Source organism: Brienomyrus brachyistius, chromosome 2 (assembly GCF_023856365.1).
Source record: "Brienomyrus brachyistius isolate T26 chromosome 2, BBRACH_0.4, whole genome shotgun sequence".
Taxonomy (NCBI): domain Eukaryota; kingdom Metazoa; phylum Chordata; class Actinopteri; order Osteoglossiformes; family Mormyridae; genus Brienomyrus; species Brienomyrus brachyistius.
Genome location: NC_064534.1, coordinates 47782129 through 47807800, shown reverse-complemented (window position 1 = coordinate 47807800; position 25672 = coordinate 47782129). Strand labels below are relative to the sequence as shown.

The following is a 25672-nucleotide window of genomic DNA, read 5'->3' as shown; positions in this document are numbered from 1 at the left end:
GTTATATAAAACAAATTATAAACAAAATAGATTAAAAATGCAAAACTAAACCTTCCATATGCATATACAAGAATAGAGCTCCATAGGCTACGGACCCGCCCAAACCTTTACCTAACCTAAGGGAAGAATACTCCTCCCCGTCGTCTATTTTCATACCACAAAAACGCATACTTCTCGTGATTTAATGAAACTCTCGTCGTATTCCGACATTTACTGTATAATGGCACAACTTTTAAAGTCTGCATTCAGCCTGGATTGATCACGTTTAGCGACGCAATAACACCTGCAAATGAGGAACTTCTCTTGTGGCTGTGCAGCTTCACCTTACTTCCCAGTAAAATATGCCTCAATGGTTTGTAATTTATTGTACCGTTAATTTGTTTCGTCTGGAAATGAGAAACTCGCTCAATGTAGTCTCGCTGCTGGTAGTTTTTGTATTTTTACAGAAATACAATGCAGCCACTTCCTCGAAAATGGACCGAGATACCAATAACTTCTGCTTCTGGAGGAGCTCCGCCGCACATGGCGCTCGATACAGCTTCCTCCGAGAATCGGCGGGGGTGCATGCCGTCAGGTTGCTGCAGCTCTATCAAAGCACATGGACTGAGGAACAGCGACTTGTGGAGTGTGTTTTAAGTGACCATCCCTCTGTCACTGGCAGCTACATGTCTCTTTGCCGCGGAGAACTCGCAGATGAATTCAGTGATGAAACGGACGATCGCTTTAACATCAGCCAGCTCCTGATACCTGGGGGCCCCTGCGGTACAGTGCCCGCCAATGACCCGCTGGACTTACAGGTCACACCTTCCCAGACGGCTCCGACACTCCGGCGCCACAAGCGATCTTGGATTTTCCCCGGAACACTCTGGTGTGGCACAGGGAGCAAGGCGGTGGGCTTTGGCGATTTAGGTAAGTAAGTAAACTGCCTAAACAACTAATAGCCTAGTGAAGAACGAGTGAAAACCAAGGACTTTGAATGGCATTAAGCAGAGGGGGGCATTATAGGGGGGGCCTGCGGATCTCGACTTGTTCTTTTTGGTAATAAATAGATCAATGTCTACTCAATAAATAAAATAAAATACAATGTATGGTTAAAATATTACAATCTATAATGTGGGGCGGCATGGTTATTTTACAAAATAAAATGCGGGGCGGCATGGTGGTGCAGAGGTTAGCACTGTTGCCTTACACCTCTGGGACCCGGGTTCGAGTCTCCGCCTGGGTCACATGTGTGTGGAGTTTGCATGTTCTCCTCATGTCGTCGTGGGGTTTCCTCCGGGTACTCCGAATTCCCCCCCACAGTCCAAAAACGTGCTGAGGCTAGTTGCTAAATTGCCCGTAGGTGTGCGCGTGAGAGCGAATGGTGTGTGTGTGAATGTGCCCTGTGATGGGTTGGCCCCCCATCCTGGGTTGTTCCCTGCCTCGTGCCCATTGCTTCCGGGATAGGCTCCGGACCCCCGCGACCCAGTAGAATAAGCGGTTTGGAAAATGGATGGATGGATGGATGGATGGATGGATGGATGGATAATAAAATGTCTTATATTCGGCCGATCGATCTGCTGGCGCGTTTCCCCCCTGACGTCGATCGGCGGATTTTACCGTCAGCACTCAACTCCCCCACCCCCCATCGGTATGTATTATTGCTGGCACCGCGCGCATTTATTAGTACATTATTCCTTTTGTATCGTTTATAATTCTCTCTCGCTTCTCTTTCGGCCCCAAAATATCGCTCAAATTGCCCGCTTAGGGGCCCCTCTACCCACGTCAGCCTAGGGCCCAGAGAAGATCGTCCGCCCCTGACATTAGATATTTAAATATTAAATTACATTTATCCTATATTGTGTTTTTATATTTCAATTTTTAGGCAATATAGATAGGCCGTAGGCTGAATATAACTTCTCTTAGTGGTCATTGCGAACACACCGGACCTTAACTGCAAAACACGAATATATTTACAGTCTTTTTTTGAAGTTTGAAATCTTAAAATAAGAAATGAAGTTAAATTTTGTAACCATGTTGACTTTATTCGCTATTTGTTTTAATCAATGGTCGCTCATCATTCAGTTTTTTAAAAATGGCTTTGATTGGCTGTAGAAAACCAGAAAATGACCTCCGTATTTACCCTTGATAATATCCTCCGCCAAAAGGTAGCTCCTTGATAACATCCATCCATCTTCTATAATTACTCATCTAGTGGCTTTGTGATTTTAAGTTTGAACCTTTCTTAGGAAGCATCAGTGCTGAGCTTGAACTCCTGGCGGACATCTTGAGCTCCTTGGAAAATCTGCCGGTGTGCTGAGATGTTCCTAAATACTTCCTCACTGGTCCATTGCAGGCGTGTTTAACCAGACGGACCAGTGCTGCCGTGAGCATGACCACTGCGAACACACCATTGCCCCCTTCAGGGTCAACTTCGGCGTCTTCAATCACCACTTTTTCACCGTGTCACACTGCAACTGCGATCGCAGGTGAGTTAGATCAGCACGAGTCATCCCTTGGGCTGCGCCGTCGCATTCCTAACCCTTCTGGAATGATCTATTTGGCCATAACTCTTCTATGTGTCATTTGACGCTTTCATATGTGATAAATAAAGGTGATTATCATCCATCATTCAGCCTAAACGTGGAGGTCATTGTTAAATAATGTTGACCTAGAATCTTCCATCTCAGTGACTGGGAATGTGCTCAAGCTTCTATTGCACGCTATTTTTCAAAGCAGAGGTTTACATTTCATTGTAATGATCCAAGGTAATTGTTAACTCCTTTGTTTGAGATTATTTCAATGCCTTAGTTGTAACGGACTGATATCATCAGTGGATTGTTATCTGTACACCCCCTTCTATAACATCTGCACTGCCTATCATCACCCACCTCCACTGGTCTTCTCATTAAACTCTATTATAGGTGTTTTCCCTCTTTAGAGGAAACTGTAATATCATGTAAAGTATATCTATAGTAGTATATAGTATGAGAAACCCAGCTTTAAGTCTTATAGTAGGTATATTTATCACTGGTCTAACTCTGATTGGTTAAATCAAATAGATAGTGTAAACAATTCCACCTGTTATGTCAACATCTCATTGCTACCATTGCCAATGTATATAGCACCCAAGTTCGGTGGCCAAACAGGGAATCATGTGATCTGTCAGCTAAGTTGTTCCACAAGACAGCCTTCCATAAAGCAGTTTACAGACCATACTGTTAAAGATTATTGTCATTGTTGTCATTTTAACTTAACAGCTTCTTTGGTGTCAAAAGACTTACATGACTCATATTTTACAGTTTATGTAATTATACAGATGTATGTATTTTTGGTGCATTGCTTAGGTCAGAGGTAGAAAAGGAAGTCTCCGGTCTTCTCATGTGTCAGGCTGCCCAGTGGGCTTCCTCACAGTGCCCTCACCCATGGTGCGCCTGTGCCCTCTTCTGGCAGGTTCCGGCAGTGCCTGCTGGAGGTGAATGACACCGTCTCACACATGGTGGGCTTCAGCTTCTTCACCATGCTCAAGGTCCCCTGCTTCAGACTGACCAGGAAGCCGTACTGCACCCAGCTCAGCTGGTGGGGAGCGTGAGTGCCAGTTCTAGGGCCGAGCTTGGTGTGTGTGTGGGAGGGAGGTCACATGTAGGACTGCATGTAGCATGTTGTTGCACTCGCAGACATTTACTACTGAACAGATAACAGCTGAGGAGTTTAGCTAGTATCATGTGCTGGATCTCAGTACAAATCTAACTAAAAAACTAAAAAAAATATTTAAAAAAATGTAACAACGAGGGGGAAAGAGCACAGCACAGCACAGCACAGCACAGCACAGCACAGCACAGCACAGCACAGCACAGCACAGCACAGCACAGCACACTCAATGACTAACTAAAGAACAAAGAAGATGTAGGCACTTAAATATAAACACGTAACCAACTAACGAGAGGGCTGGTGTGGAACATGACAATTAACCAATCAACCGAGACACGGAACAACAAGCAACAGGTGGAGCAAGTTATAATAACGATCATAGAACTAGGGATTTATAATAAACACAAATAATACAAACAGGAACGGGGTATTTTCCGTACGTCGCTTAAATCATCCAAGATCAGATGCCTCGTCTTGGATAAGTTAATGCCGGCGAAACTCATCTGGGATAAGTCGGTTTTTCAAACGCGGCTGTTTAGTAGATTTAGTATGTGTGTATGTGTTTATTAATTTTATGTATATGAAATGTATGAAATCTTTAATATTTCTAAAACATTCCTTTTGAAGCCAATAAGAAGGAGGCAGACAAAACCTTTGGGAATTCTGGGTAATGAGAATATTAGTGTGATTTTTAAATTCTTTACAGAACTGTAATTTTATTGCATATACATTACCTGCAATTGCATAAAACGCATCTTTAATTGCCTGCACTCGCAGGTGTCCGGCAAAAACAATTGCGAATTCCCTGGCAAACTGTACTCTGTGATATATGTGACCCATCACCATGAAATGAGTCTTAAGTCGCACTGGTAGAAATACACCCATAAGACTCATTTCGTGGTGATGGGTCACATATTTTTCGTATCGCCTACAATATACAAAAAAGTGCCACTTCCAAAATATCTCAAGACAATGCGCATTGTCTGTTTGGCTGTGAGAGCCTGACTTCGCCTAGTTCAACTTATACTATACGCAGCTAATAAATCTTTAAGATATAATATTCCATCTTGGCTGAAGTGGTATCGTTCAAAAAGAATATCATCCTGCAACAATAAAGGATCTTGCCGATCGCGCAGAACCCTCTCAATTTTTAATTTTCCTTAATATTATTTGCACACCAATATCAATTGGTCGCTCATTCATGAATGGTGAGGCCATGACTGAACTGATTTCCATGCACGGACACTGATTAAGTGTGTGAGCTACTCATTGTTTACATAGAACGAACCTGTTCCGAGCAGGTTTGAGGATTTGGATGTGCTGCTATGACAACACGTACATCCAGCAAGAGTTTAGAAAAACCGACAGATCCAGGATCAGGCCAAATTGTCAACAATTACATCTGGCTAAGCGAGTAATCAGCAGTGGTGGTGCAGTGGTTAGCACTGTTGCCTCACACCTCTGGGACCCGGGTTCGTGTCTCTGCCTGGGTTACATGTGTGCGGAGTTTGCATGTTCTCCCCATGTCGTTGTGGGGTGTCCTCCAGGTACTCCGGTTTCCCTCCACAGTCCTAAAACATGCTGAGGCTAATTGGAGTTACTAAATTGCCCATAGGTGTGAATGGTGTGTGAGTGAATGGTGTGTGAATGTGAGTGTGCGTCATGCCTGTAGCTTCTGGGATAGTCACCAGACCCTCCATGACCCAGAAGGTTAAGTCGTTTGGGAAAATGGATGGATGGATTGAAGCTGACTTGAGACCACCCTTGCATCCATAACTAAAGAGTTAACATTTGCCAAGCCACACACTCAGCCCTCTGACGTATGCAGCATTTTGGGAAACAGACAAAAACACAATAAGGTTTAGACACACTGGGGCTGAAAGGCAAGAAAGAGGGAGGAGGACAGGAATGGTCATCAACACCTGCTGGCCAAATGGGGAGGAGACACAAAGGGAGGGATGGGATGAGTGCTGACCTGAAGGGCATTCCACGAAGAAGGATTTCTCAATTAGCTGGGTTAACTTAAACTAGAAGGCATGATTGTCCAATAGGAATGCTCCTTACCTAAATTCTTATTGGAAGATCATTGCTTCTAGCTTAAGTTAACCCAGCTAAATGAGAAATCCTGTTTTGTAGAACACCTCCCTGGACAATGAGTGAATATCCTCTAATTGGTAAATGCAGTAAAATGTTTCATGGGGGGGGGGGGGGTGCTTTCATGATTTCCAGCTGTGACCTTTAGATAGAAGTGTTTGGTTTTTCAGGACAATCCTGTTAGATGAGAAGTAGCGAAAAGACCATGTGGATTGTAGTGCTTGCACAGACCTGCTTGGCATGAGGCTAAGCTGATTGAGCTCATTGATCTTGGCCGAGACGACCTCTTCACCTTTGCTTTTCTGATAGAAAGCCAAATGGCATGTTTTAAACTAGGACCTCCCTCACCTCAGAGATACCGTTTAACTGTGAGCAAGGGACTCAGGCATAGCAAAAAAACTGAAATTATTTGAGGCAGGAAGAATCCTGTAAGAAGAATACTGAACAAAATGAATGAAAGGGGGTTTAAAACATAATTTACTCATTTAGTCACAGACTGATCATTCAGTGCAGCTAGAAATGTTCTGGCCATGAACTGGATGTAGAATTCCAGGGAGGTCTTGGGAGGTTTTTCTGGTTATACCCCACAGCAAGGCAATAAAACAGAGCTGCACATGGTAAATTTATAGCTGTTACAATTTGATGAATTGGTGTAGTGAAAAAAAAGTTAAATAAAATAATTGTATGTTTCTTTCAATATGCCATCCATCTTGCAACCAGTTATCCTAGTCAGCATGGTGGGAGGGCAGCTGCAGGTGAACTAGGTGGAGGCACCCCCTGAACTGGATGCCAGTCCACCACAGGGCACCCATGAACATTGTTGGACCATTTTGAGATTCCAGTATAGTAATTATGAGATACATGAACTGTTATCATTAATTATACAACAGGTAGTTCCGATTAAGAAATCTGATTGGACAAGAAGCGTTATATGAGAGCGGTTTTCAGCTGTATCACTCCGCTTTACGGCTGTATCTAAAAAGGTTAGGTATGTCGCTTTTCCTCAAACACGGAACCGGTGTAGGGCTGGATCTCACTCAGTATCTTTTGAGAACCTGCCCGCGTTTCCACCGGTTTCATAAATGAACGTAGGCGGAAGTGAGAGTAAATTAAAGGTTTGTATGTATTCATTTTTTTGGATTTCTTTTGACCTGTTTCGGATTTTAAGTTTTTATAAGCTACCGAATTGGAAAAAAGAATTCAGAGTATAACTCTTTGCGCTGTCTCTACTGCCAGTCTCCACTCTTGTCTTCGTAAAGGCTCCCCCATCTGTGTTTAAGTGAGTTTATTCTTGCTCGATCTTTTACAGCTGTCCTTTTAAAGATCGGGAAATAAAAGATCTTGTTAATAACTGAACTTTGTTGTCCGCCTCATGATCTCACTCTTTTCGCCACTCGAGTGCCACAATATTTTATTTTGTAGACCTGAGGTATGGTTTTAATATGCATTGCAAAGTTATTCCGCTAATTTACTGGCTAGTCGTTTCACCGCTGACACCGGCAATATTAGACTATATCGGTTATAGACTGAATTTCCCAGCTGTGTGGAAGGTTTGGCCGCGTTAGCCCGTCCCACTTTCGCTGAGGTTACGTGAACTCGTAAATGTTTAAATAAACAAAATATGCGGTGTCTTATCACTGTTATCTTATAAGTGCTACTCGATGAACTGTTGTATAAAAGCAATAACATACTCGAAAGTATAGTGCGGTTGTGATACTGTATATTGGAGTACAATCGCACGACTTCGAGTGTTATTGCGAATCACTACGAATCATTACGAATCACAACTGTGATGTATTGGAGTACAACTGCACTCCTTCTCATATGTTAATGCTTAATTAATTATGAACAGATGATCAGTATGTAACGAACACTTGTTTTCTGGTTAATTTATGCATTAGGTAAAAGTGCACTACTACATTATATGTGCCCCTGACACAGTGTTACTGAATTTTCTTCTCTCTGAAAGGATTTGTACTTTCAGCATGTCAGAGTTTCATTATACAAATTATTTTGGTATCCCTAATGTTTCTATTAAATCTAAAGTTAATATATGACAGAAACAGATGAACTTTTTAGCACTGTTTCCTCTGTAATCTGTAGGCTGTGTACGCTGACGCCTCTAGTTTTTGATGCTTCTCTTGACTCGGCAGATGTAAGCAGACCCAGGTGGCTCCATTTGCGGTCTTCAGAAGTCCTGCCTTGTACAATAGCATGCACCTGCCCCGCAGGCATGAGAGGGTGGGTGTTCCTCTCGTTACTGCAGCTACGGCTGGATTCCAGAGCACCACCTGCTCCCCAGCCACAGTCATCCAGAACACTTCACACGCCTCGACTGAAGCCTGCCAGTCACTAGGCCTCAGGCTGAAATCATCAAACATCTCGCCTCCCACAATTATGGTCGGCCCACTGACAAGACCGAGGAAAAAATCCTCTAAAACTAAAAATACCCCACCTACCTGGGCTATACATATTCAAACAGTGGGCCCCAGGCCAGAACCATCAAAAAACACATCACCTGCAACAACTACGATCAGCCCATTGACAGACTTTGGGACAAACACAGAGGACAGCAAATATGCCCCGCCTACCAGAGCCTCAGCTGGCAAATCAGAAGGCCCCAGATTGAAACTACTAAACCAACCAACCACTAAACCTAGGAAAACATCAGGTACCAAGAAAAAACCCTCCAAGAGTACCCCACCCACCAAAACCAGCCAAAGTCTCAGGACAAAACTAAATAAAACACCCAGCAGTGATAAAGCCAGCCCATTGGCAGGTTCCAAGGACAAGCCTTCCAACAAAATGTCAGTGGCTCCAAATACAACCAGCAAACTAACGAGCTCCAGGACAAAAATCCCCAAGAACTTTCTAACTACCAAAAATTCAACCAGCCAATCAGCAAATCTCAAGACAAAACATCCCAAGAACTTCCAACCTATCCAAATTGCAACTGCCCGATCAACGCGCTTCAGGCTAAAAGATCCCAAGAACATCCCGCCTACCACAACCAGCCAATCAACACACTCCAGGGCAAAGCATTCCAAGAACATCCCAGCAACCATAACCAACCAATCAAAATGCTCCAGAGCAAAGCATCCCAAGAACATCCCACCAACCAGCCAATCAACAGACCCCAAGATAAAGCACTCTAAGCGACCAGTAGGCTATGGCCAAAAGGACCCACCTCGAGGGGACAACTTTAGAGGCCCTAGGAGAAAGGGGAAGGACTCTGGCAGGAGAAAGCGAAAGAACACTTGCATGAAGCTCTTAGTCTCATCCCCGACACAGGGGCCCACCCTGAAAAGCACACCTGTGATAGATCTCACATCTCTCCCCAGAATCCACAACCTCTTGGGTTCCGCAGATGGTATGACTGTCACACAGCCCTGGACCCCAAGTAATGGCTCCTCTGAAAGACACAGTGCAGAAATCAGGCACAAAGGTATCAGCCAGAACTGAAGTGAAATTCAACAGAATAATTCATTATTTTGATATTTAAATTGAAATATTTCTAATAGGTTCAAGCAGAAAGTGTATGAATATGCCTTATGGTTATGGGCTGCGTTTATTAAACGAAATGATACAAAATTCTGCTTTTCAATTTTTTTGAAAAGCATATGGACCAGTTTTAATGGTCCATATCAGCTGCACATTCTTTTCATTTTGATCTCATTTTGCTAGTGTGGCATATGGGAAGACCCTAATGCAGGCTTTCAGAGTGGTTTTAAAAGAGGCTTTGTATGCAGTAAACCCTGAATTATGTCATACATGTACATGCTTATCAGGTTATTTACTTTTGAAGTGGGAGGCGGAGGTGATTGCTAGTGGAAAGGACATGCACGGGCTTGGAGTTACAGCTCGCTTGGCAGAGGTTTACCCTCCAGCTTCACCGAATCTGCAGATGCAAGAATTACCTGTGGCTAACTGTATCCCATAATATACACCGCCTAAAATGATAGTTGAAGGTTACAGAAATATTCCAGTAATGTGAAGTCATTCTGAGTCTTGTTTTGTAATGTGTCATTACCTAAGGCCCATTATAAGAACAAGATACAGTGATGACCAAATTTCACACAGCATTGCTGTTTATAGTACATTTGTGTAAATTGCACTTGCTTTGGTTTTGCTGTTACAGATTTTAACTTGACTACTTATGTCTCATGTGTGGCCAGTAAGGAGATGTTGCTTATACTCTGTGTTGCAGACAGACTGCAGCTTTGTGAATACTACAGGTCCCTAGAAGAGTGCAGATACAAGATCCTCCCCCAGGAAAGGCAATACATGCTGTTTAATGCAGAGGCTAAGGTGCTGTACCACTGTAACTGCATTCACAGGTGAGACTGCTGCGGAAGCAGACAGGGGGCCCAATGTTACTGGAGAGGAAGCTTCACAGTTGAACATACATTGATGAAGGTGTAGGGGTCCATATTATTTATTTAGCAGATGTTTTCAAAGTAAGATCAGCCAGTTCCTGGAGTAATTGAGCTTAAGGGCCTTGCTCAAAGGCTTGATGGTGAAATGACTCTGCCATCTATGGGATTTGAACCTGCAACCTTCTGAATAAGGGCAGTCGGTCTTAACCAGCAGAGCCACACACCACTCCCATATTATCTCATCCGCAGCTGTCCCTGCCACTTTTGGAAATGGCTAAAGGGACATTCCCCCTCTCCTCACAGGCTGTATCGGGAACTCAGAAGGGTCAGATACCCCATGGACACACACATGTTGCTGCTTCTGGAGTCGCTGTCTCCATCATGCTTTGTCTTCAAAGACTGCCCTGAGCACAGTATCTCCCGGTGAGGTCTTACAGAAATACTGAATATTTCACTAACATATCGGAACGTTCAGCTTAAATTTATGTGAGCGTACATCAATTGTCTGGATCAACACCAATAATGGTTTAAATGTTTGAGCAAATTTCTCACCTCTTTCACAAGAGCTGGTGGCATAATGCAGATATTGTATAGAATATTTGCTGTCACAATAACTGGGCTCGAGAGAAGTGTATGCCAGGGGAAGAGTGATACATCACTCCAGCCCCACTAGGAGCCTCATCAGCAGGACAGGGCTGGCCTTTGGGTGTCTGCGCCTCTGCTATGAAGTGTTTTGTGATGATCCATCTCTTCTCCCCCAGCTGCCCAGCTTCCCTCTCCCAGGTGGAGAAGTTCATGCTGACACTGGATACGAAGAAGCACAAACAGGGTGAGAAAAGTCTTGAAGAAGCAGCCCCCACAGTCAAGAAAGATAAGATAAGGAAATCTCTGAGGAGGAGCGCCTCCTTCAGGCTACACAACAAATGTCTTCGAATTACAGACTTTCATGAATAATGCCTTTGGAAATATTTGAGTATATCAAGCAAAATTTTAAACTTAAGCATGTTTTTAAATGTAAATAAGTTATTTTTTATTTGTAAACGTAGGATATAGCTGGTATGCCTATTACTGTTGTATTTTTTAAAACCAAGCATTGTCTATAATTATAATTCATTGTGTGTTATTTATTTCTACAAGATGACATCTAAAATAAACATCTTTGTGAAGTAACCATTCTAAACTTGTTTGTGATGATTATGTAATCATGACAGGTACACTATTTCCATACCAATGAAAATGTGAACAAATGCCCCTGGAATATAATTTATTCACATTCAATTCCCATGAAAGGGGAGATGAAAGATTTAGAGATCATTCGTGAGTTCATTATACAGTAAACATGCAAACAGTCCTTATATCTTAAAATAGTTGTCTGTGCTCTATTTTTACTGTCAGTCACTGAGTGCTTCCAGTGAAGATTGGAACAAGGACACGAAGGTAAATTTACATTTTTATGTTGGCAGTAGCAATTAATCCAATGCTGTTAAGTTTTCCTGCTAATGCTGCTCAGTTGGTTCAATTTAACAAAACCAATTAAAAAGAAAATGTCACTATTTTATGCGGAGAGGAAAGTGAGGAGAGGAAAAACAAATGTGCACTGATTGTCCTGTCCTACAGCATAGTGCTGTGCTGGTCTGTGAATATTGATTCTGTAAGGCTGTGAGCCAGTCTTGAGACTGAATTTTCCTAATAAGGCCAATAGCACGTCATACTTAGTTACCAAGATGTTGAGTAATTCAGTCACATAATTCCAAACAAATCCAAAATGAATGCTGAATTGTATCTGGTATATTTCAGCTCATACAGGTCAACACGTTGAAAACTGTGTGTGTTAGAAAATCCATAACAAAGAAAATGATGAAACACAGAAAAACTAACAGAATATGATTTTGACTTCATTTTGCCAAAATTAGCCTTACACACTTTCTGAGAAGAAAATCCTATTACATGCCACAGAGAGTGATTCCACAAAGTCACCAATTTGAGTGGGGCAGTGGAGAAAGCCCATATGGGTGGTCAAATACATACAGACCCATTGATAGTGTGTTCTGCTAATGGGCCCCAACGTCATGTGTTAATGGGACTGTTCTGGCATTTGACATACACATGTTTACAAACCGGTTAAACACCGAGAATGACATTCTAGATGTTCTAGACTTTTTTTTCTAGATCATTTTAAGGGTATACGCAAGTACTAAGAACTAAGATGCTGGGAGTCCGCACGATACGCTGCTGTGCGGCGGGAGTAGTGGCCAGAAGTCATACTAGGCGGAACTGGTGCAAAGAAAAAAAATTGGTGTTGCGGACAGGAAACGGGAAGCCAATGAACACAATTTGGGCTTACAGTCCTTTTCGCTCATATGTCTGAAAGTTCGTAAGTTGAAAGTTCGTAAATGGTGGAGCGTCTGTACTGTGTATCTGTGTTTTGTATATTATTTAAGGTTGCTTTGCTGAGCGTCTGTGTTCTTTTGTTATATTCTGCATATAGTTAAATGTGTTTCATAATTATACTATGTATATGTGCAAAAAATCATGTATTTGCGGTGTAAAAACGTCCTTTCATCGTCACTTCTGTTTCATAAAGCAGAACATCTAGTACACAAAGCTGGTTTATACATTTAGAGTTGGTCATGGTACATGTAAGATAATTTAAGGTGGGAGTTCTGCTGGAATATGGACGATATTTAGCACAAATTAATCAAGATGTTTACCACAAATGTGAGCATAGACGAACAACGCAGAGGCTGCAAAAATGTGCAACTGGCGTCCCCTGGTGGAATTAGCGATACATAATTTATACACGAGATTAACCGCTTGATGACGCTTTTGTCATATATTTGACCTCAAAATAGTATTTTTTTAGAAAGTTTAGAAAAAGATGTTACTGTTCCCTTTTTATGACTTTTTATGACAGCGAGGTATGAAACCGCCAGCTGCTCCGATGGCTATCTACCGCAGACTGGCAAATATATCTCTTTATTACCCATGGTAGGTAAGGGGGTCTGGCTTTTTAATGTCTAAGCTCAGATTTATATTAAAACATATTAGGTATGGTACACTTGTAAATATGCAAATCGGGTAATTCAAGCAATATGTTACATTTGAAATATATGTCTTTCTTGTAAAGTAAAATAAAGAATTGCAATGCAAATACGTACAGTATATATGTAGATGGAACTGCCATTGAAGCCTGCCTGGATATGTACTAATGGAGCACTAACAGCTCAGCGCTCCGTCTCATTTGTTGTCATGTTTATCGTGGGGCGCGGTGCATTCTGGGAGCGCTTGGCCTAGGAAACATGGCGTCTCACTGACAGCTTGCGGGGCTTCCATTATCTGGTTGGCCACCGATAACCAGAGGAGCAGGACCACCGACACTGCGCTTTTTACGGTTTTCTCCATTCCCTCTCCTTTATCCTTGTCGCTTCGCCGGCCCGCTCGGGATCCCGAACTGAGCCGTGCAAGAAGTAGCGTTCGCGGCCGCAGTCACGCCCACCGCGTTAGTGAGAAAGCGGCGGAGAAGCAGCCCGCTCCTGCGCTAGCATTAGCATCCCGGCTAAGCCGCGGTGTCCGGCGCCGTCGGCTGACGCCCTGTCCCGTTTTTCGCCTTCCTCTTCTGTTACTGACAGCACCATGTATGTCGCGTAGAGCCCTCCCCCTACCGTCTAGGAGCACCTAAAATATTAAAAATTATATTTAATTTTTTTTTAATGTTCGATCCGTCTGGGCTTTGCTTCGGAGGAGAGACATGGGCTCCGGCGCTGCCGACTCGTCCCAGTGGCTGTCGGTGAAGGAGGAGACGATCTTTCTGCACGATGGGCTCATTCGGGTCACAGACCTGGCCGAACTGCCCAGTGAGATCGGGGTTTCGGAACAAGGGGACGCTGAACAGGAGGTGAGTTTGAAGTAATAAAGGTTTTAACTAAAAAAAACGCCGCTTCTGTTTTCGGCCAATTTGGACCGGTTCGGTCCGACCTGCCGGAGTGTACGTGGTTCGGGGCCGCCGGTTCGTTGTCTCACGTTTCACCCGCTGGCTCTCGTGCCTCTGGCTAACTAGCTGGTTACCACCTTAACTAACCACCTGCGAAGGAGACATTAATTAAGCAGGTTTATTATTGTGAGTAAATATAACGGACGCGCTGGCTTGTCCGTTTTATTTTGTTATCCTGGTGACAGTTGGATGGCAACGTACATAATCTTGTGCTTTTGGGTGTCGGTCCCGTTACAGTGGCCCCAGGCGTTTTGTGGAAATTTCTGGACTAGTTTGCAATCAAGCTCATTTCCCCCCTATGCTAGTTAAGACCCAGTTTCCCTAATTCCCCAGCCAGGGTTGCATCACTGCCCGCAGGTTTAACAGGGTTTAAATCCCCTTGTTTACGCCGTCTCATTAGGCGGACCTGGCCGCTCTTGTGATCTTGCTGTTGTAGCTTTGACTGAAGATCGTATGTCAGCTTTGATAAGGAGTATCATCATCCATGGCATTCTGTGGCCCTTGCCCCCCACCCACATGCTCACCTGGCCTGTAGGAAGTGCTGTTTGAATTTGGGAAAGCAGCTGTAGGCTTCAGCACTAAGTTCAAGGGCTTAACTACATCCTTACATGGAATAGACTTAAGGTATAACCAAGAGAGAGATATAACATCTGTAATACATGTTAATGCCATTCTCCATTAATCAGCTGTTTAATAACTGCTGAATTGTGTTCTACATTTAGAGGAATATGTGAAATCTCAGCTGTATGCCATAACTTAATAACCATGTCAAGTGATGTAAGTTTTGCAACATTTATGTAATGGTTTGTACTCCAAGGTAGTTTAGGGCCTTCAGAAATATGCAGTGTTGATTTTTTTGTGTTTGTTAGGTTAGTAAATGACTGGTATTGTTGTCAGTGAATACTGTCTTTAAAGGTATCTTTTGTGGGTCTTCAGTAGTTATTGAATTACTGTGCATTCCAGGCTGATGTGCATGCTAACTGGCAGGCATAACTTCCATTCAATATGCATTTTGTATTCCAACACAAAAATCATTACTGGAAATTGAGACCTCTGGTGATGGAAGTTCAGGTTATGCATATGCAATAGGTTAAATGGAAAGAAATTAATAAAATCAAATAAACTGGAATAGAGAGTTCAAGCTGTCATAGTTAATGTTTTCTAAAAATCCTGCTTGAAGAAAGAATTCCTGCAAGTGGGAGAGTGGTGACTGACAAATGGCAGTAAAATTTTGGCCTTGAGGTTATGTTTTTGTGAACAAGCCTTAAGGTGAAGTGGGTTTGCTCTTTAGCACAAAATATGTGAGTAGTGCTTTAAAGAACAAAAAGGAGATGTGATAGTCTCATGTTGTCCTCTTGACACTTATTGCAACATTACTTAAATTTTTTACGCTGTCTCCATGTTTTTGTCACCCTTAACTTTTACTTACGCAGATTTTCCATGTCCAGGTGTGTGTGTGTGTTTACTCTGTTTGAATTGGGTGTCTGTTTGTGAAAGGTTGTAGGCAAAGTGCTTAATGGCACTGTAACCAGAATGGATGTTTTTGACAGCTATGCAACCGTCAGAAGTAGCAGGGAACAAAGATGCTGTTCTCCAGGGATGGCAACACTGATTTAAAACATTTTTTCTTTTGTTTTTTACTTTCATTTGTTTAGCACTAGACTGCAGGACACTTTTTTTATAACATCATATGTCAAAATAGTTTTGTACAGCTCTGGAGAGAGCTGGTTTTGCCTGGTAACTCGCCAGGCGCGGTGCTCATGGGTCGTGCTGTCCGCAGTGATTCGTAACCCGAGCCCTCACTCTCATCTGTGGGGTTCGTCCGTAACACAATCAGAGGTCTGTGCTAAGGTCCCGGCCAGGAGAAGGAGTGCAGTGGAGGCTGACTCCGCCGTCACATTTAGCAGCCCTGATGCTAAATGTGCATTCCAGTTTTTAATTCTCTCTTTGCTGTTAACCTTAATGATGAAGACTGGCAAATAACTTCATCCCTTAGCTCATTTTGGTTCTGGAGATGGCTTAGAATAGGGGTCCTCAAATCTTTTGATGTCTGGAACCTATTTACATCATATGGACCAGTAAAATGGAGCCGATTGAGGGTTGGAGTTGTAAAAAAACATTGGAAACACACAATTTATTTTTGGAAATTACCCAACCCCCAGTATCCTGTGGTCCAGTGGAATACTGGTCGTTGACCAGAGGTTGGGAGCCCCTAGCTAGGATATCACGCCCTCCTGTGCCCCCCAGGATGCCTTCGTTTTTCTGTGGTTCTTTAGTTTGGTCGCAGATTACAATGTTTCCTTCACCGTTTAAACATACAATTTTTGGAATATCCCAGACTTGCCTAAATCCACTAAAAGACCACAGCTAAGCCATTGGTAATTCCATCCATCCAAATCAAATTGAAATTTTATTTTTTTTCTCATTTGTACAGCTCTTGTTGGGATTTGGATAGAGAGTCCCAAGTCCGCATCCTGTTTCCAGCTGCCCTGTGCACGTTTCCCTTATTCCCGATTCTACTCATACTTGTAACTTGTGAATTCTCACTTAAAAATTCTGCATGTTCTTTGAGTTTGTGCTAAGAATAAAAATGGTCGCATCAGCTCGGTGGTGCTGGAGGTTGATTCACAGGACTGTCATTTTGTTATCTCTGTCTTCTGATGGTGGAGCTTCTGTCAGATAACTGAAAGGAGGAAGCTGGGGTGATGTGACAGCCTTCCTCCTATGGTGGATGGTGTTTTTCTTCTCCTCCCTGGTCGTAACATGCAGGTTTGGTGCTGAACAGAGGCCTGGTGCTCAGAGCCATGTAGGAGCTGCACAGCTCCTGTGCTCAAAACGGCTGGCGGCAGTCTTCAGTTTCCAGCCTGCAGTGCACTAGCGGCCCCTGTGTAACCTGAGACCCATGGTGCATCCCTGGCTCGTTTGACCCCCCCACCCCCCTCTTCCATTAGCTTTCTCAATTTGCATTTCATCGTCATGCCCCACAGTGGCTTTGGCTGAGTGCAGTGGTCCCCATTCCCAGTGGTAGAACAGATGTCCCAGAGGCTTGACCTCTCCTGCCTCACCCCCCCCCCACTTAATGTGAATGAGTTTCAGATCTCCGTGGTAGTCATGTGATTTCTGAAGATCTTGCATATATGATGGTTAGGTGTGTCTGTGTGTGGGAGTGAGAGAAGCAGAGAGAAGGCAAGCAAGCACAAGAGGAATATCCCCATCGGACGTCCAGCAAACAGCCTGTATTGTATTCCGATGCATTTCTGTTGCACTTTGCCCCCCTCCCCCCTCGTACTACTGTATGGCCCAGCTAAATCTGCTGATCCACATGTAGCTAATGTGCCCCCTCCTCTCTCCCGTCTGCTTTAACAGCAGCCTGTACAGGTCCCGCCTGTGCTGCCTTACCGTGGAGATGTGTAGTCCCGCCCTCTGATGACGGGATGCTACGGCAGCATTAGCATCGTTCCCAAAACGGAATCAATATAAAATGCACCTGCTAAATGCTGTAACGCCCCGCCCGCCCCCACCCAAAAGACCAATAAGCTTGGGGCACTTGAAAATCAATATCTGTAAAATGTTGTTGAAGTGCAGATGTTGCATGGCCATTAACTGAATTGCTTGAGGCCGCCATGATTATACCTTATCAGTCTTGCTGCATGATCATTATAATATGCTTTTTTTGAGCAAATTTGAATTAAGTGCATTGGTGATTTTAAGGTATTGCAATTTGGCATTTTTGTGGATTCATTTACGTGTATTTGAAGTCAAGTTCCTTGAGCGGTGGATTAAATTAGTGGTTTCAGGGAGATGCGTTGCCCGGCATCCTTAACGGGACGAGTCCAGCCCCCTGAATGTTTTGGTTTAGGTCTGGCTGCCTTTGGTGACATGTCATGAACAGCTAGCTTTGAGGATTTAGTGCTGTCATGGTATTTCTGGTACTGGGTTTAGAACCCACACCTTTGAAAACCAGAAGACTAGCTCGCTGAGCCAAATCATGCTTGTTACGTGGGCTCGTCCCTTGGAATTTTCCTTAGTTGGGGAACAGCTGTAGGGGAATCTTGTTTAGTGAAAATTTGTCCCCCTGCCGCTCGCCCTCAGGACGCGAGTTAAACATCAGGCTGTAGAGTCATGACCCACTTGTGACTGCTCTGGCCCAACTCAAGATTGACTGCCTTTAGTTAAAGGAGTTCACATGCAGTGATGTTATGGTCACCATGCAAGCCTCTGTATTATAAGATAATCAATTAATCAATGACCCTCCCCCCCCCATACCCCGCAGATTCTCACTTTTGAGACGAAGAACCCGGCGGAGCTGGCCGAGCGCCTCCGCGCCGTCTGTGGGAACCAGAGCAATGCTTACGCCCGTCTGCTGGAGTATCGGCTCAATGCACTGCGCGGCCTCTGGGGGGCGCAACGGCAGCTGGCCCTGGAAGAGCAGCAGGAGCGGGAGGGTGCTGGCGACGAGGAAGCGCTGGCCCTGCTTAAGCGACAGGGCCTGTTGCAACAGCCCGAGCAGGCACCCTTCACATCGCGCGTGGGCCTCCTGCTGGTCTTCCCCTTGCTGCAGTCGCAGTCACGGAGCGACCCGGCGCTCTGTGGCGTCACCGCTGAGGTACTGCTGGCCTGCCTGCGTGACTGTCAGCCGCTCAGCCTGAGCAAGGAGCCCGCCGACTGCCTCAGTGGCCTGGAGGGCCTTCTCTGCTCCTGGCTGGAGGACGAGGAGGCGCCGGGCCAGAGGCAGCAGCGACCCGCCAGCCTCCAGCCTCACGCCCGCCGCCAGCGAGAGAATGCCGCCGCCGCCCTAGTGGCACTCGCCTGTGCTAGGTGAGAATGTGTCACTGCTGATTGGCTGCTGCTTTCTTGGGGGATGTGGCTACTGTACACTCAGTTATGACAGATACTCTAGTGAGTTAGTGTTTTTTAGTTTATTCACAGGGAAGCACAGATGACATACTAAACCTCGATCCTCTTTCATGTTTAAATAGGTCAGTGCTGCTTCATTTTTTTTTGTGTGTTAATGCTTAGTGGGCTGTGCAGTACTGTACAAGGCAGCTTGTCCATGTTCCTGTCCTGTTATTGCTTGGATTTGTCTGGTTTAGGGATCTGAGTTAGAGATCTGTTCCCATGTCCAGGTTGTGGGTTCAAATCCTGTAGCAAACACAGTAATCATATCACTGCTGGACCTTTGAACAAGGGCCTTAACCAGCTGCTGCAGTGGCGCTGATTGGCCTCCTCTCTGACTCCAGGATTTCCACACTATCAAGTAAATAAATGAATGTAAATGTGTCCTGCTGCTGGTGTGCACTCCAGAATGTCCCCTTTTGTGCCTTGCTTCAGAGATGCCTGATGTTGCAGCGAATGCACTTTTCCCCCTAGTTGAACAGGGTTCTCTAACTGAACCCTGAAGTTCTTTGTGTTTTTAGCCAAGATCTCCCCCCAGAGTTTGTGTCACGTGTGGTTTTTAAATCCAGTTTACTTTTGTGTGCGTGGAAAAAAAAACTTTTTAAAATGTTAATGTTCATTTTAAAAAGGCGGAAAAACTTGTAATACAAAATCTGTCCCGGATGTTTGTAAAGTTGTGAAACCTTAAGTACATGTATGATTAGTGAGTGTGGTTGTTATTAGTGAGATGTCACCAATCCAAGTGGGTATAGGAATGCTGTATAGTTTCGGAATTCCCACTGATGACTCCACTCACTGACTCACAAGGTCATATACTGATTACACAGACAGGCACAGAATGAGCGCAGTTGTTTTCCTGTTGTCCTTATCACTGTAGATATATTTTGTGTGTGACTTACTACCAGCTATCACATTAATTAACACTTTCTTTGGTATAATGTACTGTATCTTCAGTTTCTGGCATTGTTGTTCATTTGTGTCAGCTACTTTTTTCCCACAGGTGTTGTGATGAAACACGTGGCACAAAGGCCACAGCAACTCCAGGCTGCTGGAGAGTCTGCTCCTGCTCTAATGGGCTTCCTTCCGGCCTCTTTTCCTGTTTCAGGGGCTCACTGAAGACCTTCATCCACACAGTGCACCTCTTACAGAAGCAGACAGACCTGGGGCAGCTTCCAGTAGCCGACGTGTTGTACAGGTAAAGAAAGGGCCTTCTCTCACCTTCTCTTATGTCAGTCAATCTTCAGTCCGTTGGTGTTCTGCTTTAACTGGCTCCACTCTGTCTGTAATCATTTCATCACATATAATCTCTGGTTAAATAGCATGCAGGATCTATTTTTAAAGGGGCACTGAGTAAAACTGAAGTTTCTCAACTAGCCCAAAATGGTGCTCTCGATTTGATTGGGTTTTCTGGGTTCTTTATTTTCGTCATGTGGTATGCAGACTATGTGGATTGATGACTCAAAGTCATCTCTGTTGCAAGGCCCCGCGAGGCTGTCAACACAGTGTGTCTGTGCGAGTGCCCTGCGAGGCTGTCAATACAGTGTCTCTGTGCGAGTGCCCTGCGAGGCTGTCAACACAGTGTGTCTGTGCGAGTGCCCTGCGAGGCTGTCAACACAGTGTGTCTGTGCGAGTGCCCTGCGAGGCTGTCAATACAGTGTGTCTGTGCGAGTGCCCTGCGAGGCTGTCAACACAGTGTGTCTGTGCGAGTGCCCTGCGAGGCTGTCAACACAGTGTGTCTGTGCGAGTGCCCTGCGAGGCTGTCAACACAGTGTGTCTGTGCGAGTGGCCATCAGTACAGTATTCCCTGCGAGTGCCCTGCGAGGCTGTCAATACAGTGTGTCTGTGCGAGTGCCCTGCGAGGCTGTCAACACAGTGTGTCTGTGCGAGTGCCCTGCGAGGCTGTCAACACAGTGTGTCTGTGCGAGTGCCCTGCGAGGCTGTCAACACAGTGTGTCTGTGCGAGTGCCCTGCGAGGCTGTCAACACAGTGTCTCTGTGCGAGTGCCCTGCGAGGCTGTCAACACAGTGTCTCTGTGCGAGTGCCCTGCGAGGCTGTCAATACAGTGTGTCTGTGCGAGTGCCCTGCGAGGCTGTCAACACAGTGTGTCTGTGCGAGTGCCCTGCGAGGCTGTCAACACAGTGTGTCTGTGCGAGTGCCCTGCGAGGCTGTCAATACAGTGTGTCTGTGCGAGTGCCCTGCGAGGCTGTCAACACAGTGTGTCTGTGCGAGTGCCCTGCGAGGCTGTCAACACAGTGTGTCTGTGCGAGTGGCCTGCGAGGCTGTCAACACAGTGTGTCTGTGCGAGTGCCCTGCGAGGCTGTCAATACAGTGTGTCTGTGCGAGTGGCCGTCAGCACAGTATTCCCTGCGAGTGCCCTGCAAGGCTGTCAACACAGTGAGGCCGTGCGAGTGGTCGTGCGAGTGGTCGTGCGAGTGGTCGTGCGAGTGGTCGTGCGAGTGGTCGTGCGAGTGGTCGTGCGAGTGGTCGTGCGAGTGGTCGTGCGAGTGGTCTGCAAGGCTGTCAACACAGTGTGGTCATGCGAATGGTCCACGAGGCAGTGTGAGTGCCCTGCGAGGTTGTCAACACAGTGAGGCCGTGCGAGTGGTCGTGCGAGTGGTCGTGCGAGTGGTCGTGCGAGTGGTCGTGCGAGTGGTCGTGCGAGTGGTCGTGCGAGTGGTCTGCAAGGCTGTCAACACAGTGTGTCTGTGCGAGTGGCCGTCAGCACAGTATTCCCTGTGAGTGACCCGCGAGGCTGTGCGAGTGCCCTGCAAGGCTATCAACACAGTGTGGCCATTCGAGTGGTCGTCCGAGTGGTCCGCAAGGTTGTGTGAGTGCCATGCGAGTGGCCAGTGAGGCTGTCAGCACAGTATTCCATGCGGGTGCCCTGTGCTCTCCAGGTTGCTCCTTCCTTTGCTCTTCATCCTCCTTCCTGCTAGCAGTTGATTGAAGGCTGCCAAACTGGTTACTGCTTACTGTTTCCTGTAGTAGATGCACTTTAGCCTGCACTGGCTGGACTAACCCAGTATGGTCTTGTTTAGAATGTGACCCCCTGCCCCACCTCCTATAGGCTGCTGCTGCTCGAGGGAGGGCCGGGATCGCCGTCATGCCTGCTGGGCAGCAAGCACAGCGTCTCCTGGGGTTTCGAGGATATGCTGCCAGCACCAGACAGCACTGCGGCAGGCTCTGAGAGCAAAGGTGAGCTGCGGCTCGGCCCCCATGCACTCCCACAGTGCAGTGCTGCAGGTCTCTGTGCATTTTCAGATGATCTGTGCTCCTCAGCTTATATCCCCGAGTGACCTGGTTTGGTGATCTCCCTCAATTCCCGCCTTCACTGGGTGACCATCTCTCTTAAACAAAAGCTTACGTAGGTTATGCGCACTGTGTTGATGCCTCTTTAGTTTATTTGCTCTCTGCTGCTGTTTGTGTGTTTTAGTGTGGGTTTGGGTTCTGTGTATTTGACAGTGTGTGGGGAGGCCACTTTAATTTGCCTTTTAATGTCCGTGGCCCGGTTTGTGCTGCACAAAATTTTCACAGACCAGTAAAACTGCCAAGGGAAGTGGTGCTGGTGCCGGCAGATTGACCAGTGATTTCATAGGTTTTCTAGTTTTTTCAGATGCAAACTAATCGTGTGGGATTACTGAAAATGTATTGTTTGTTTTTGGAGATTAACCAACCCCTCTGTAAAACCCCTAGCATGCAGCAGTCCTGTAGAATACTGCAACGGACCAGGTCTTGGGAGTCCCTAGTCTAAAGAACATCTCTTACGGCTTTCGATGCACCATGGTCATGTGATTTTGGGCTGAAACTCTGGAGAGGTCAATCAAAACCAGACAAAAGCCCCGGATGCTTCAGAGTAACGATGACCCCATTGGAATGCTGTGTCTGCTGTCCGCAGTGAATCAACCGTCCCGTAATTTGCCAGTAAATGATTGAAGGTGCTCTGGTCACAGCCCCTATACAGTTCACCGGTTCTTGGAGATCAGATGATGTTTTGTTGCTTGCTGATTCTGCATCATGGTTCGCTGGGTTCATGACTCTGGTTCCCAGCACTGGAACAGGGTCCTGAAATGGCTGGACAGAAACCGTGAGATTATGGCAGGGACCCAGTACCTGTGTGTGTTCCTTGTAATTGGGGAATGAGATATAAAGACAAGGGAAGAGGGAGAAACAGTGGTGTGTGGCTCCAACTTCTGTGTCCATGATCAGAAGGCTGTTGGTTCAAATCCCCCTTGAGCAAGGCCCTTAACCCAGATTGCCCCAGGGACACTGGCTGACCCTGCTCTCTGACTCCCTGACAAAGATAAAGAAATAAATGTAAATGTAGGAAGTATGAGTTTCTCTCTCTCTCTCTCTCTCATTTACTTGTCTACCCCCCATCTTGTAACAGACACGGACCTGGGGCGTTGCCTAGCCACGGATGGACTCTATCTGTACACCACCAACTCCATTGGGAAGGGGATCAGCAAGCTGGGCTCTGGCCTTCATGGGACTCTGCGGTAATACAACACCCACCCCATTACCAAGCTAAAAATACACCCCCCCGACCTCCGAGAAGGACAGCATGCTGACATGCTCTGTGCGCCCTGCCGGCGAGGGCTGATGATGTCGGTGGTCGCCTGAGTGTGATGTTGGCATCTTCTCTATCCCCAGAGGCTTTGTGTACTGTCGCAATGAGGAGCTGGAGCCTGGCTGGGTGGTGTTCGGCAGTGGGCGCCTTCTCCATCGCCCCGCCTCCTTCGATGCCAAGCCTCATCAGCTGTGCCAGGTCATCGACCAGTTCAGCCTCCAGGTACCACCCCATGGCTCCCCATTCCAGCGGCAGACAGCCACTAAGCCATGTACCACTAAACCAGATTTCATTTAACATTTTCATTTAACCAGCACTCTATTGATGAAGTGCAAGAACACGTTTTACATTTTCTTCTCAAACATTAGACTAGATAAACATACCAGGGCAGTTTGGGCAAAACATTTTCCACCACTAACAGCAGCTGACATTAGTGGAAAAATAGCTGATTCGTTTTTGTCAGTATGATTAGTGGTGGAACTGTGGGAGGGCATACTGAACATGTACAAATGAGCAACCATGGCGATGTCACTTTTGCCCCCCCGAATCAGGTCGATTGGCTTATTGTAGTTAGGGGCAAGGTCTCTGTTTCAGTTTTGCAAATAAGGGTTTATCAGGCGTGTTAGATTAGTAAGGTTTTCAGTGAAACACTTTGTGATTAAGGTATAAATTTGTACTTAGTGGTTGGGAGAGTTATAGATCTGTTGCAAATTTAAGCAATTAAAAGCCATATCAAACCTTTTGTTGTCACCCCAATTTTGCCCTCATTTACAGCATGAAATATTGACTGTTTCTACATAAGGTGACCTCCAGAAGTCCATGACTTAAACATCAATATTGTTGTATTTATTTTTGTGTAAATGTCATTTACATATCTGATGTCAGTGATTATGGGGCGGCATGGTGGTGCAGTGGTTAGCACTGTTGCCTCACACCTCTGAGACCCGGGTTCGAGTCTCCACCTGGGTCACATGTGTGTGGAGTTTGCATGTTCTTCCCATGTCGTCGTGGGGTTTCCTCCGGGTACTCCGGTTTCCCCCCACAGTCCAAAAACATGCTGAGGCTAATTGGAGTTGCTAAATTGCCCGTAGGAATGCATGTGAGAGTGAATGGTGTGTGAGTGTGCCCTGCGATGGGCTGGCCCCCCATCCTGGGTTGTTCCATGCCTCGTGCCCATTGCTTCCGGGATAGGCTCCGGACCCCCCGCGACCCAGTAGGACAAGCGGTTTGGAAAATGGATGGATGGATGGATGTCAGTGATTATGATGTGTGGGGTCAGGATGACCAGGCCCTGCTTACCGCCTGCTTTGGGTCCCTGCAGGTGTGCCAGATCGTACCCATGCCTGCTCACCATTTCCCTGTGGGCAGCAACATGACCACCTTACACCTCTGCTCTGATGGGACCTACCTGTACTGGATCTGGTCTCCAGCCAGCCTCAATGAAAAGACTCAGAAGGGCCACTCGGTTTTCATGGATGTCTTTCAGCTGGTGGTGAGTTTCCCCATAGTCTTACTTTCAACTTGCTTAACATAATCAACAGGATGAAGGATGATTTATTTCCTGAACATGTAGTCATCAGACAGCAGGATCACTTGATATGTAATAAATGTAATTATGTGGTAATGGGTATAATTAAGTCGAATAAATGTAATTAAACAGCATCATAAAAATCATCTCACAGGTGGATTTCTGTTTGTTTTGTTGGACAAGCTCCTAGTAGTTTGGTATTCTGGGAATAGTTTGGGAAAAACTGTTGTATGTAGACTAATGGTGCTTCTCCACTGCCAGCAAGAACAGAGCCATACTCGAGGCACATCGCAAACTGATGGTTTTTCATAGCAAATTAAACAAGCCATACCCGAGCTAGTAAGCAGGGCCGAAAAGCTGGCTGCGTCACTATCAATTCACGGATATACAAGATTATCAGAAGCAAACGAGAGCATATTCTATATATTATCCATTATTAGTACCATCGTGCATCGCGATGTATTGATGCATTCCCGATAACTTGGAACATTTCCAACCATGTACTTAATGTATTATAGAACAACTGAACAGAATGGATTCGTAATGTAAATTTATGTAAGTGAATGCTAATTCCGTTAGTATTTGATGCT

The 25672-nt window shown here is 45.5% G+C and overlaps 2 protein-coding genes and 1 long non-coding RNA gene across 18 annotated transcripts in view; 2 read left to right on the top strand and 1 right to left on the bottom strand.

The window, feature by feature from the left end:
• The first annotated feature begins 148 nt into the window (after positions 1-148).
• On the top strand, positions 149-11236 carry LOC125721469 (group 3 secretory phospholipase A2-like). 2 transcript variants are annotated; one of them, XM_048997415.1, is made up of 7 exons: positions 149-909; positions 2336-2468; positions 3433-3567; positions 9066-9169; positions 9932-10061; positions 10404-10523; positions 10862-11236. In XM_048997415.1, the coding sequence occupies exons 1-7, from the start codon at positions 342-344 to the stop codon at positions 11052-11054; spliced, it is 1383 nt and encodes a 460-aa protein (XP_048853372.1). In that variant the 5' UTR covers positions 149-341; the 3' UTR covers positions 11055-11236. The 2 variants fall into 2 exon arrangements, with proteins under 2 accessions (XP_048853372.1, XP_048853363.1); XM_048997406.1 differs by having other exon boundaries at positions 7878-9169.
• LOC125721588 (uncharacterized) lies at positions 9023-13361 on the bottom strand. Its single transcript, XR_007385840.1, has 3 exons — positions 13259-13361; positions 10653-10904; positions 9023-9136 (listed from the first exon to the last, which is right to left on the bottom strand). It is a non-coding gene; the product is annotated as an uncharacterized LOC125721588 (long non-coding RNA).
• Positions 13362-13384: 23 nt separating this feature from the next.
• LOC125721396 (probable E3 ubiquitin-protein ligase HECTD4) overlaps positions 13385-25672 on the top strand; it is a 52750-nt gene continuing 40462 nt past the window's right edge. For 11 of the 15 annotated variants that reach the window (XM_048997366.1, XM_048997362.1, XM_048997355.1 and 8 more), the window contains exons 1-7: positions 13385-13995; positions 18365-18909; positions 20093-20182; positions 22055-22182; positions 23375-23483; positions 23638-23776; positions 24876-25046. In XM_048997366.1, coding sequence (XP_048853323.1) covers positions 13849-13995; positions 18365-18909; positions 20093-20182; positions 22055-22182; positions 23375-23483; positions 23638-23776; positions 24876-25046 — 1329 coding nt within the window. In that variant the 5' untranslated portion in view covers positions 13385-13848. The remainder of the gene's footprint in view (positions 13996-18364; positions 18910-20092; positions 20183-22054; positions 22183-23374; positions 23484-23637; positions 23777-24875; positions 25047-25672) is intronic. The other 4 variants (XM_048997371.1, XM_048997370.1, XM_048997345.1 and 1 more) reach the window with 1 other exon arrangement.

Bases quoted from the DNA above. Each gene is read 5' to 3' on its own strand.
- LOC125721469 (XM_048997406.1), top strand. From the start codon at position 342: ATGCCTCAATGGTTTGTAATTTATTGTACCGTTAATTTGTTTCGTCTG. The intron at 3,568-7,877 runs GTGAGTGCCAGT...TTGACTCGGCAG, and splicing joins CAGCTCAGCTGGTGGGGAGC to ATGTAAGCAGACCCAGGTGG. The intron at 10,524-10,861 runs GTGAGGTCTTAC...CTTCTCCCCCAG, and splicing joins CCTGAGCACAGTATCTCCCG to CTGCCCAGCTTCCCTCTCCC.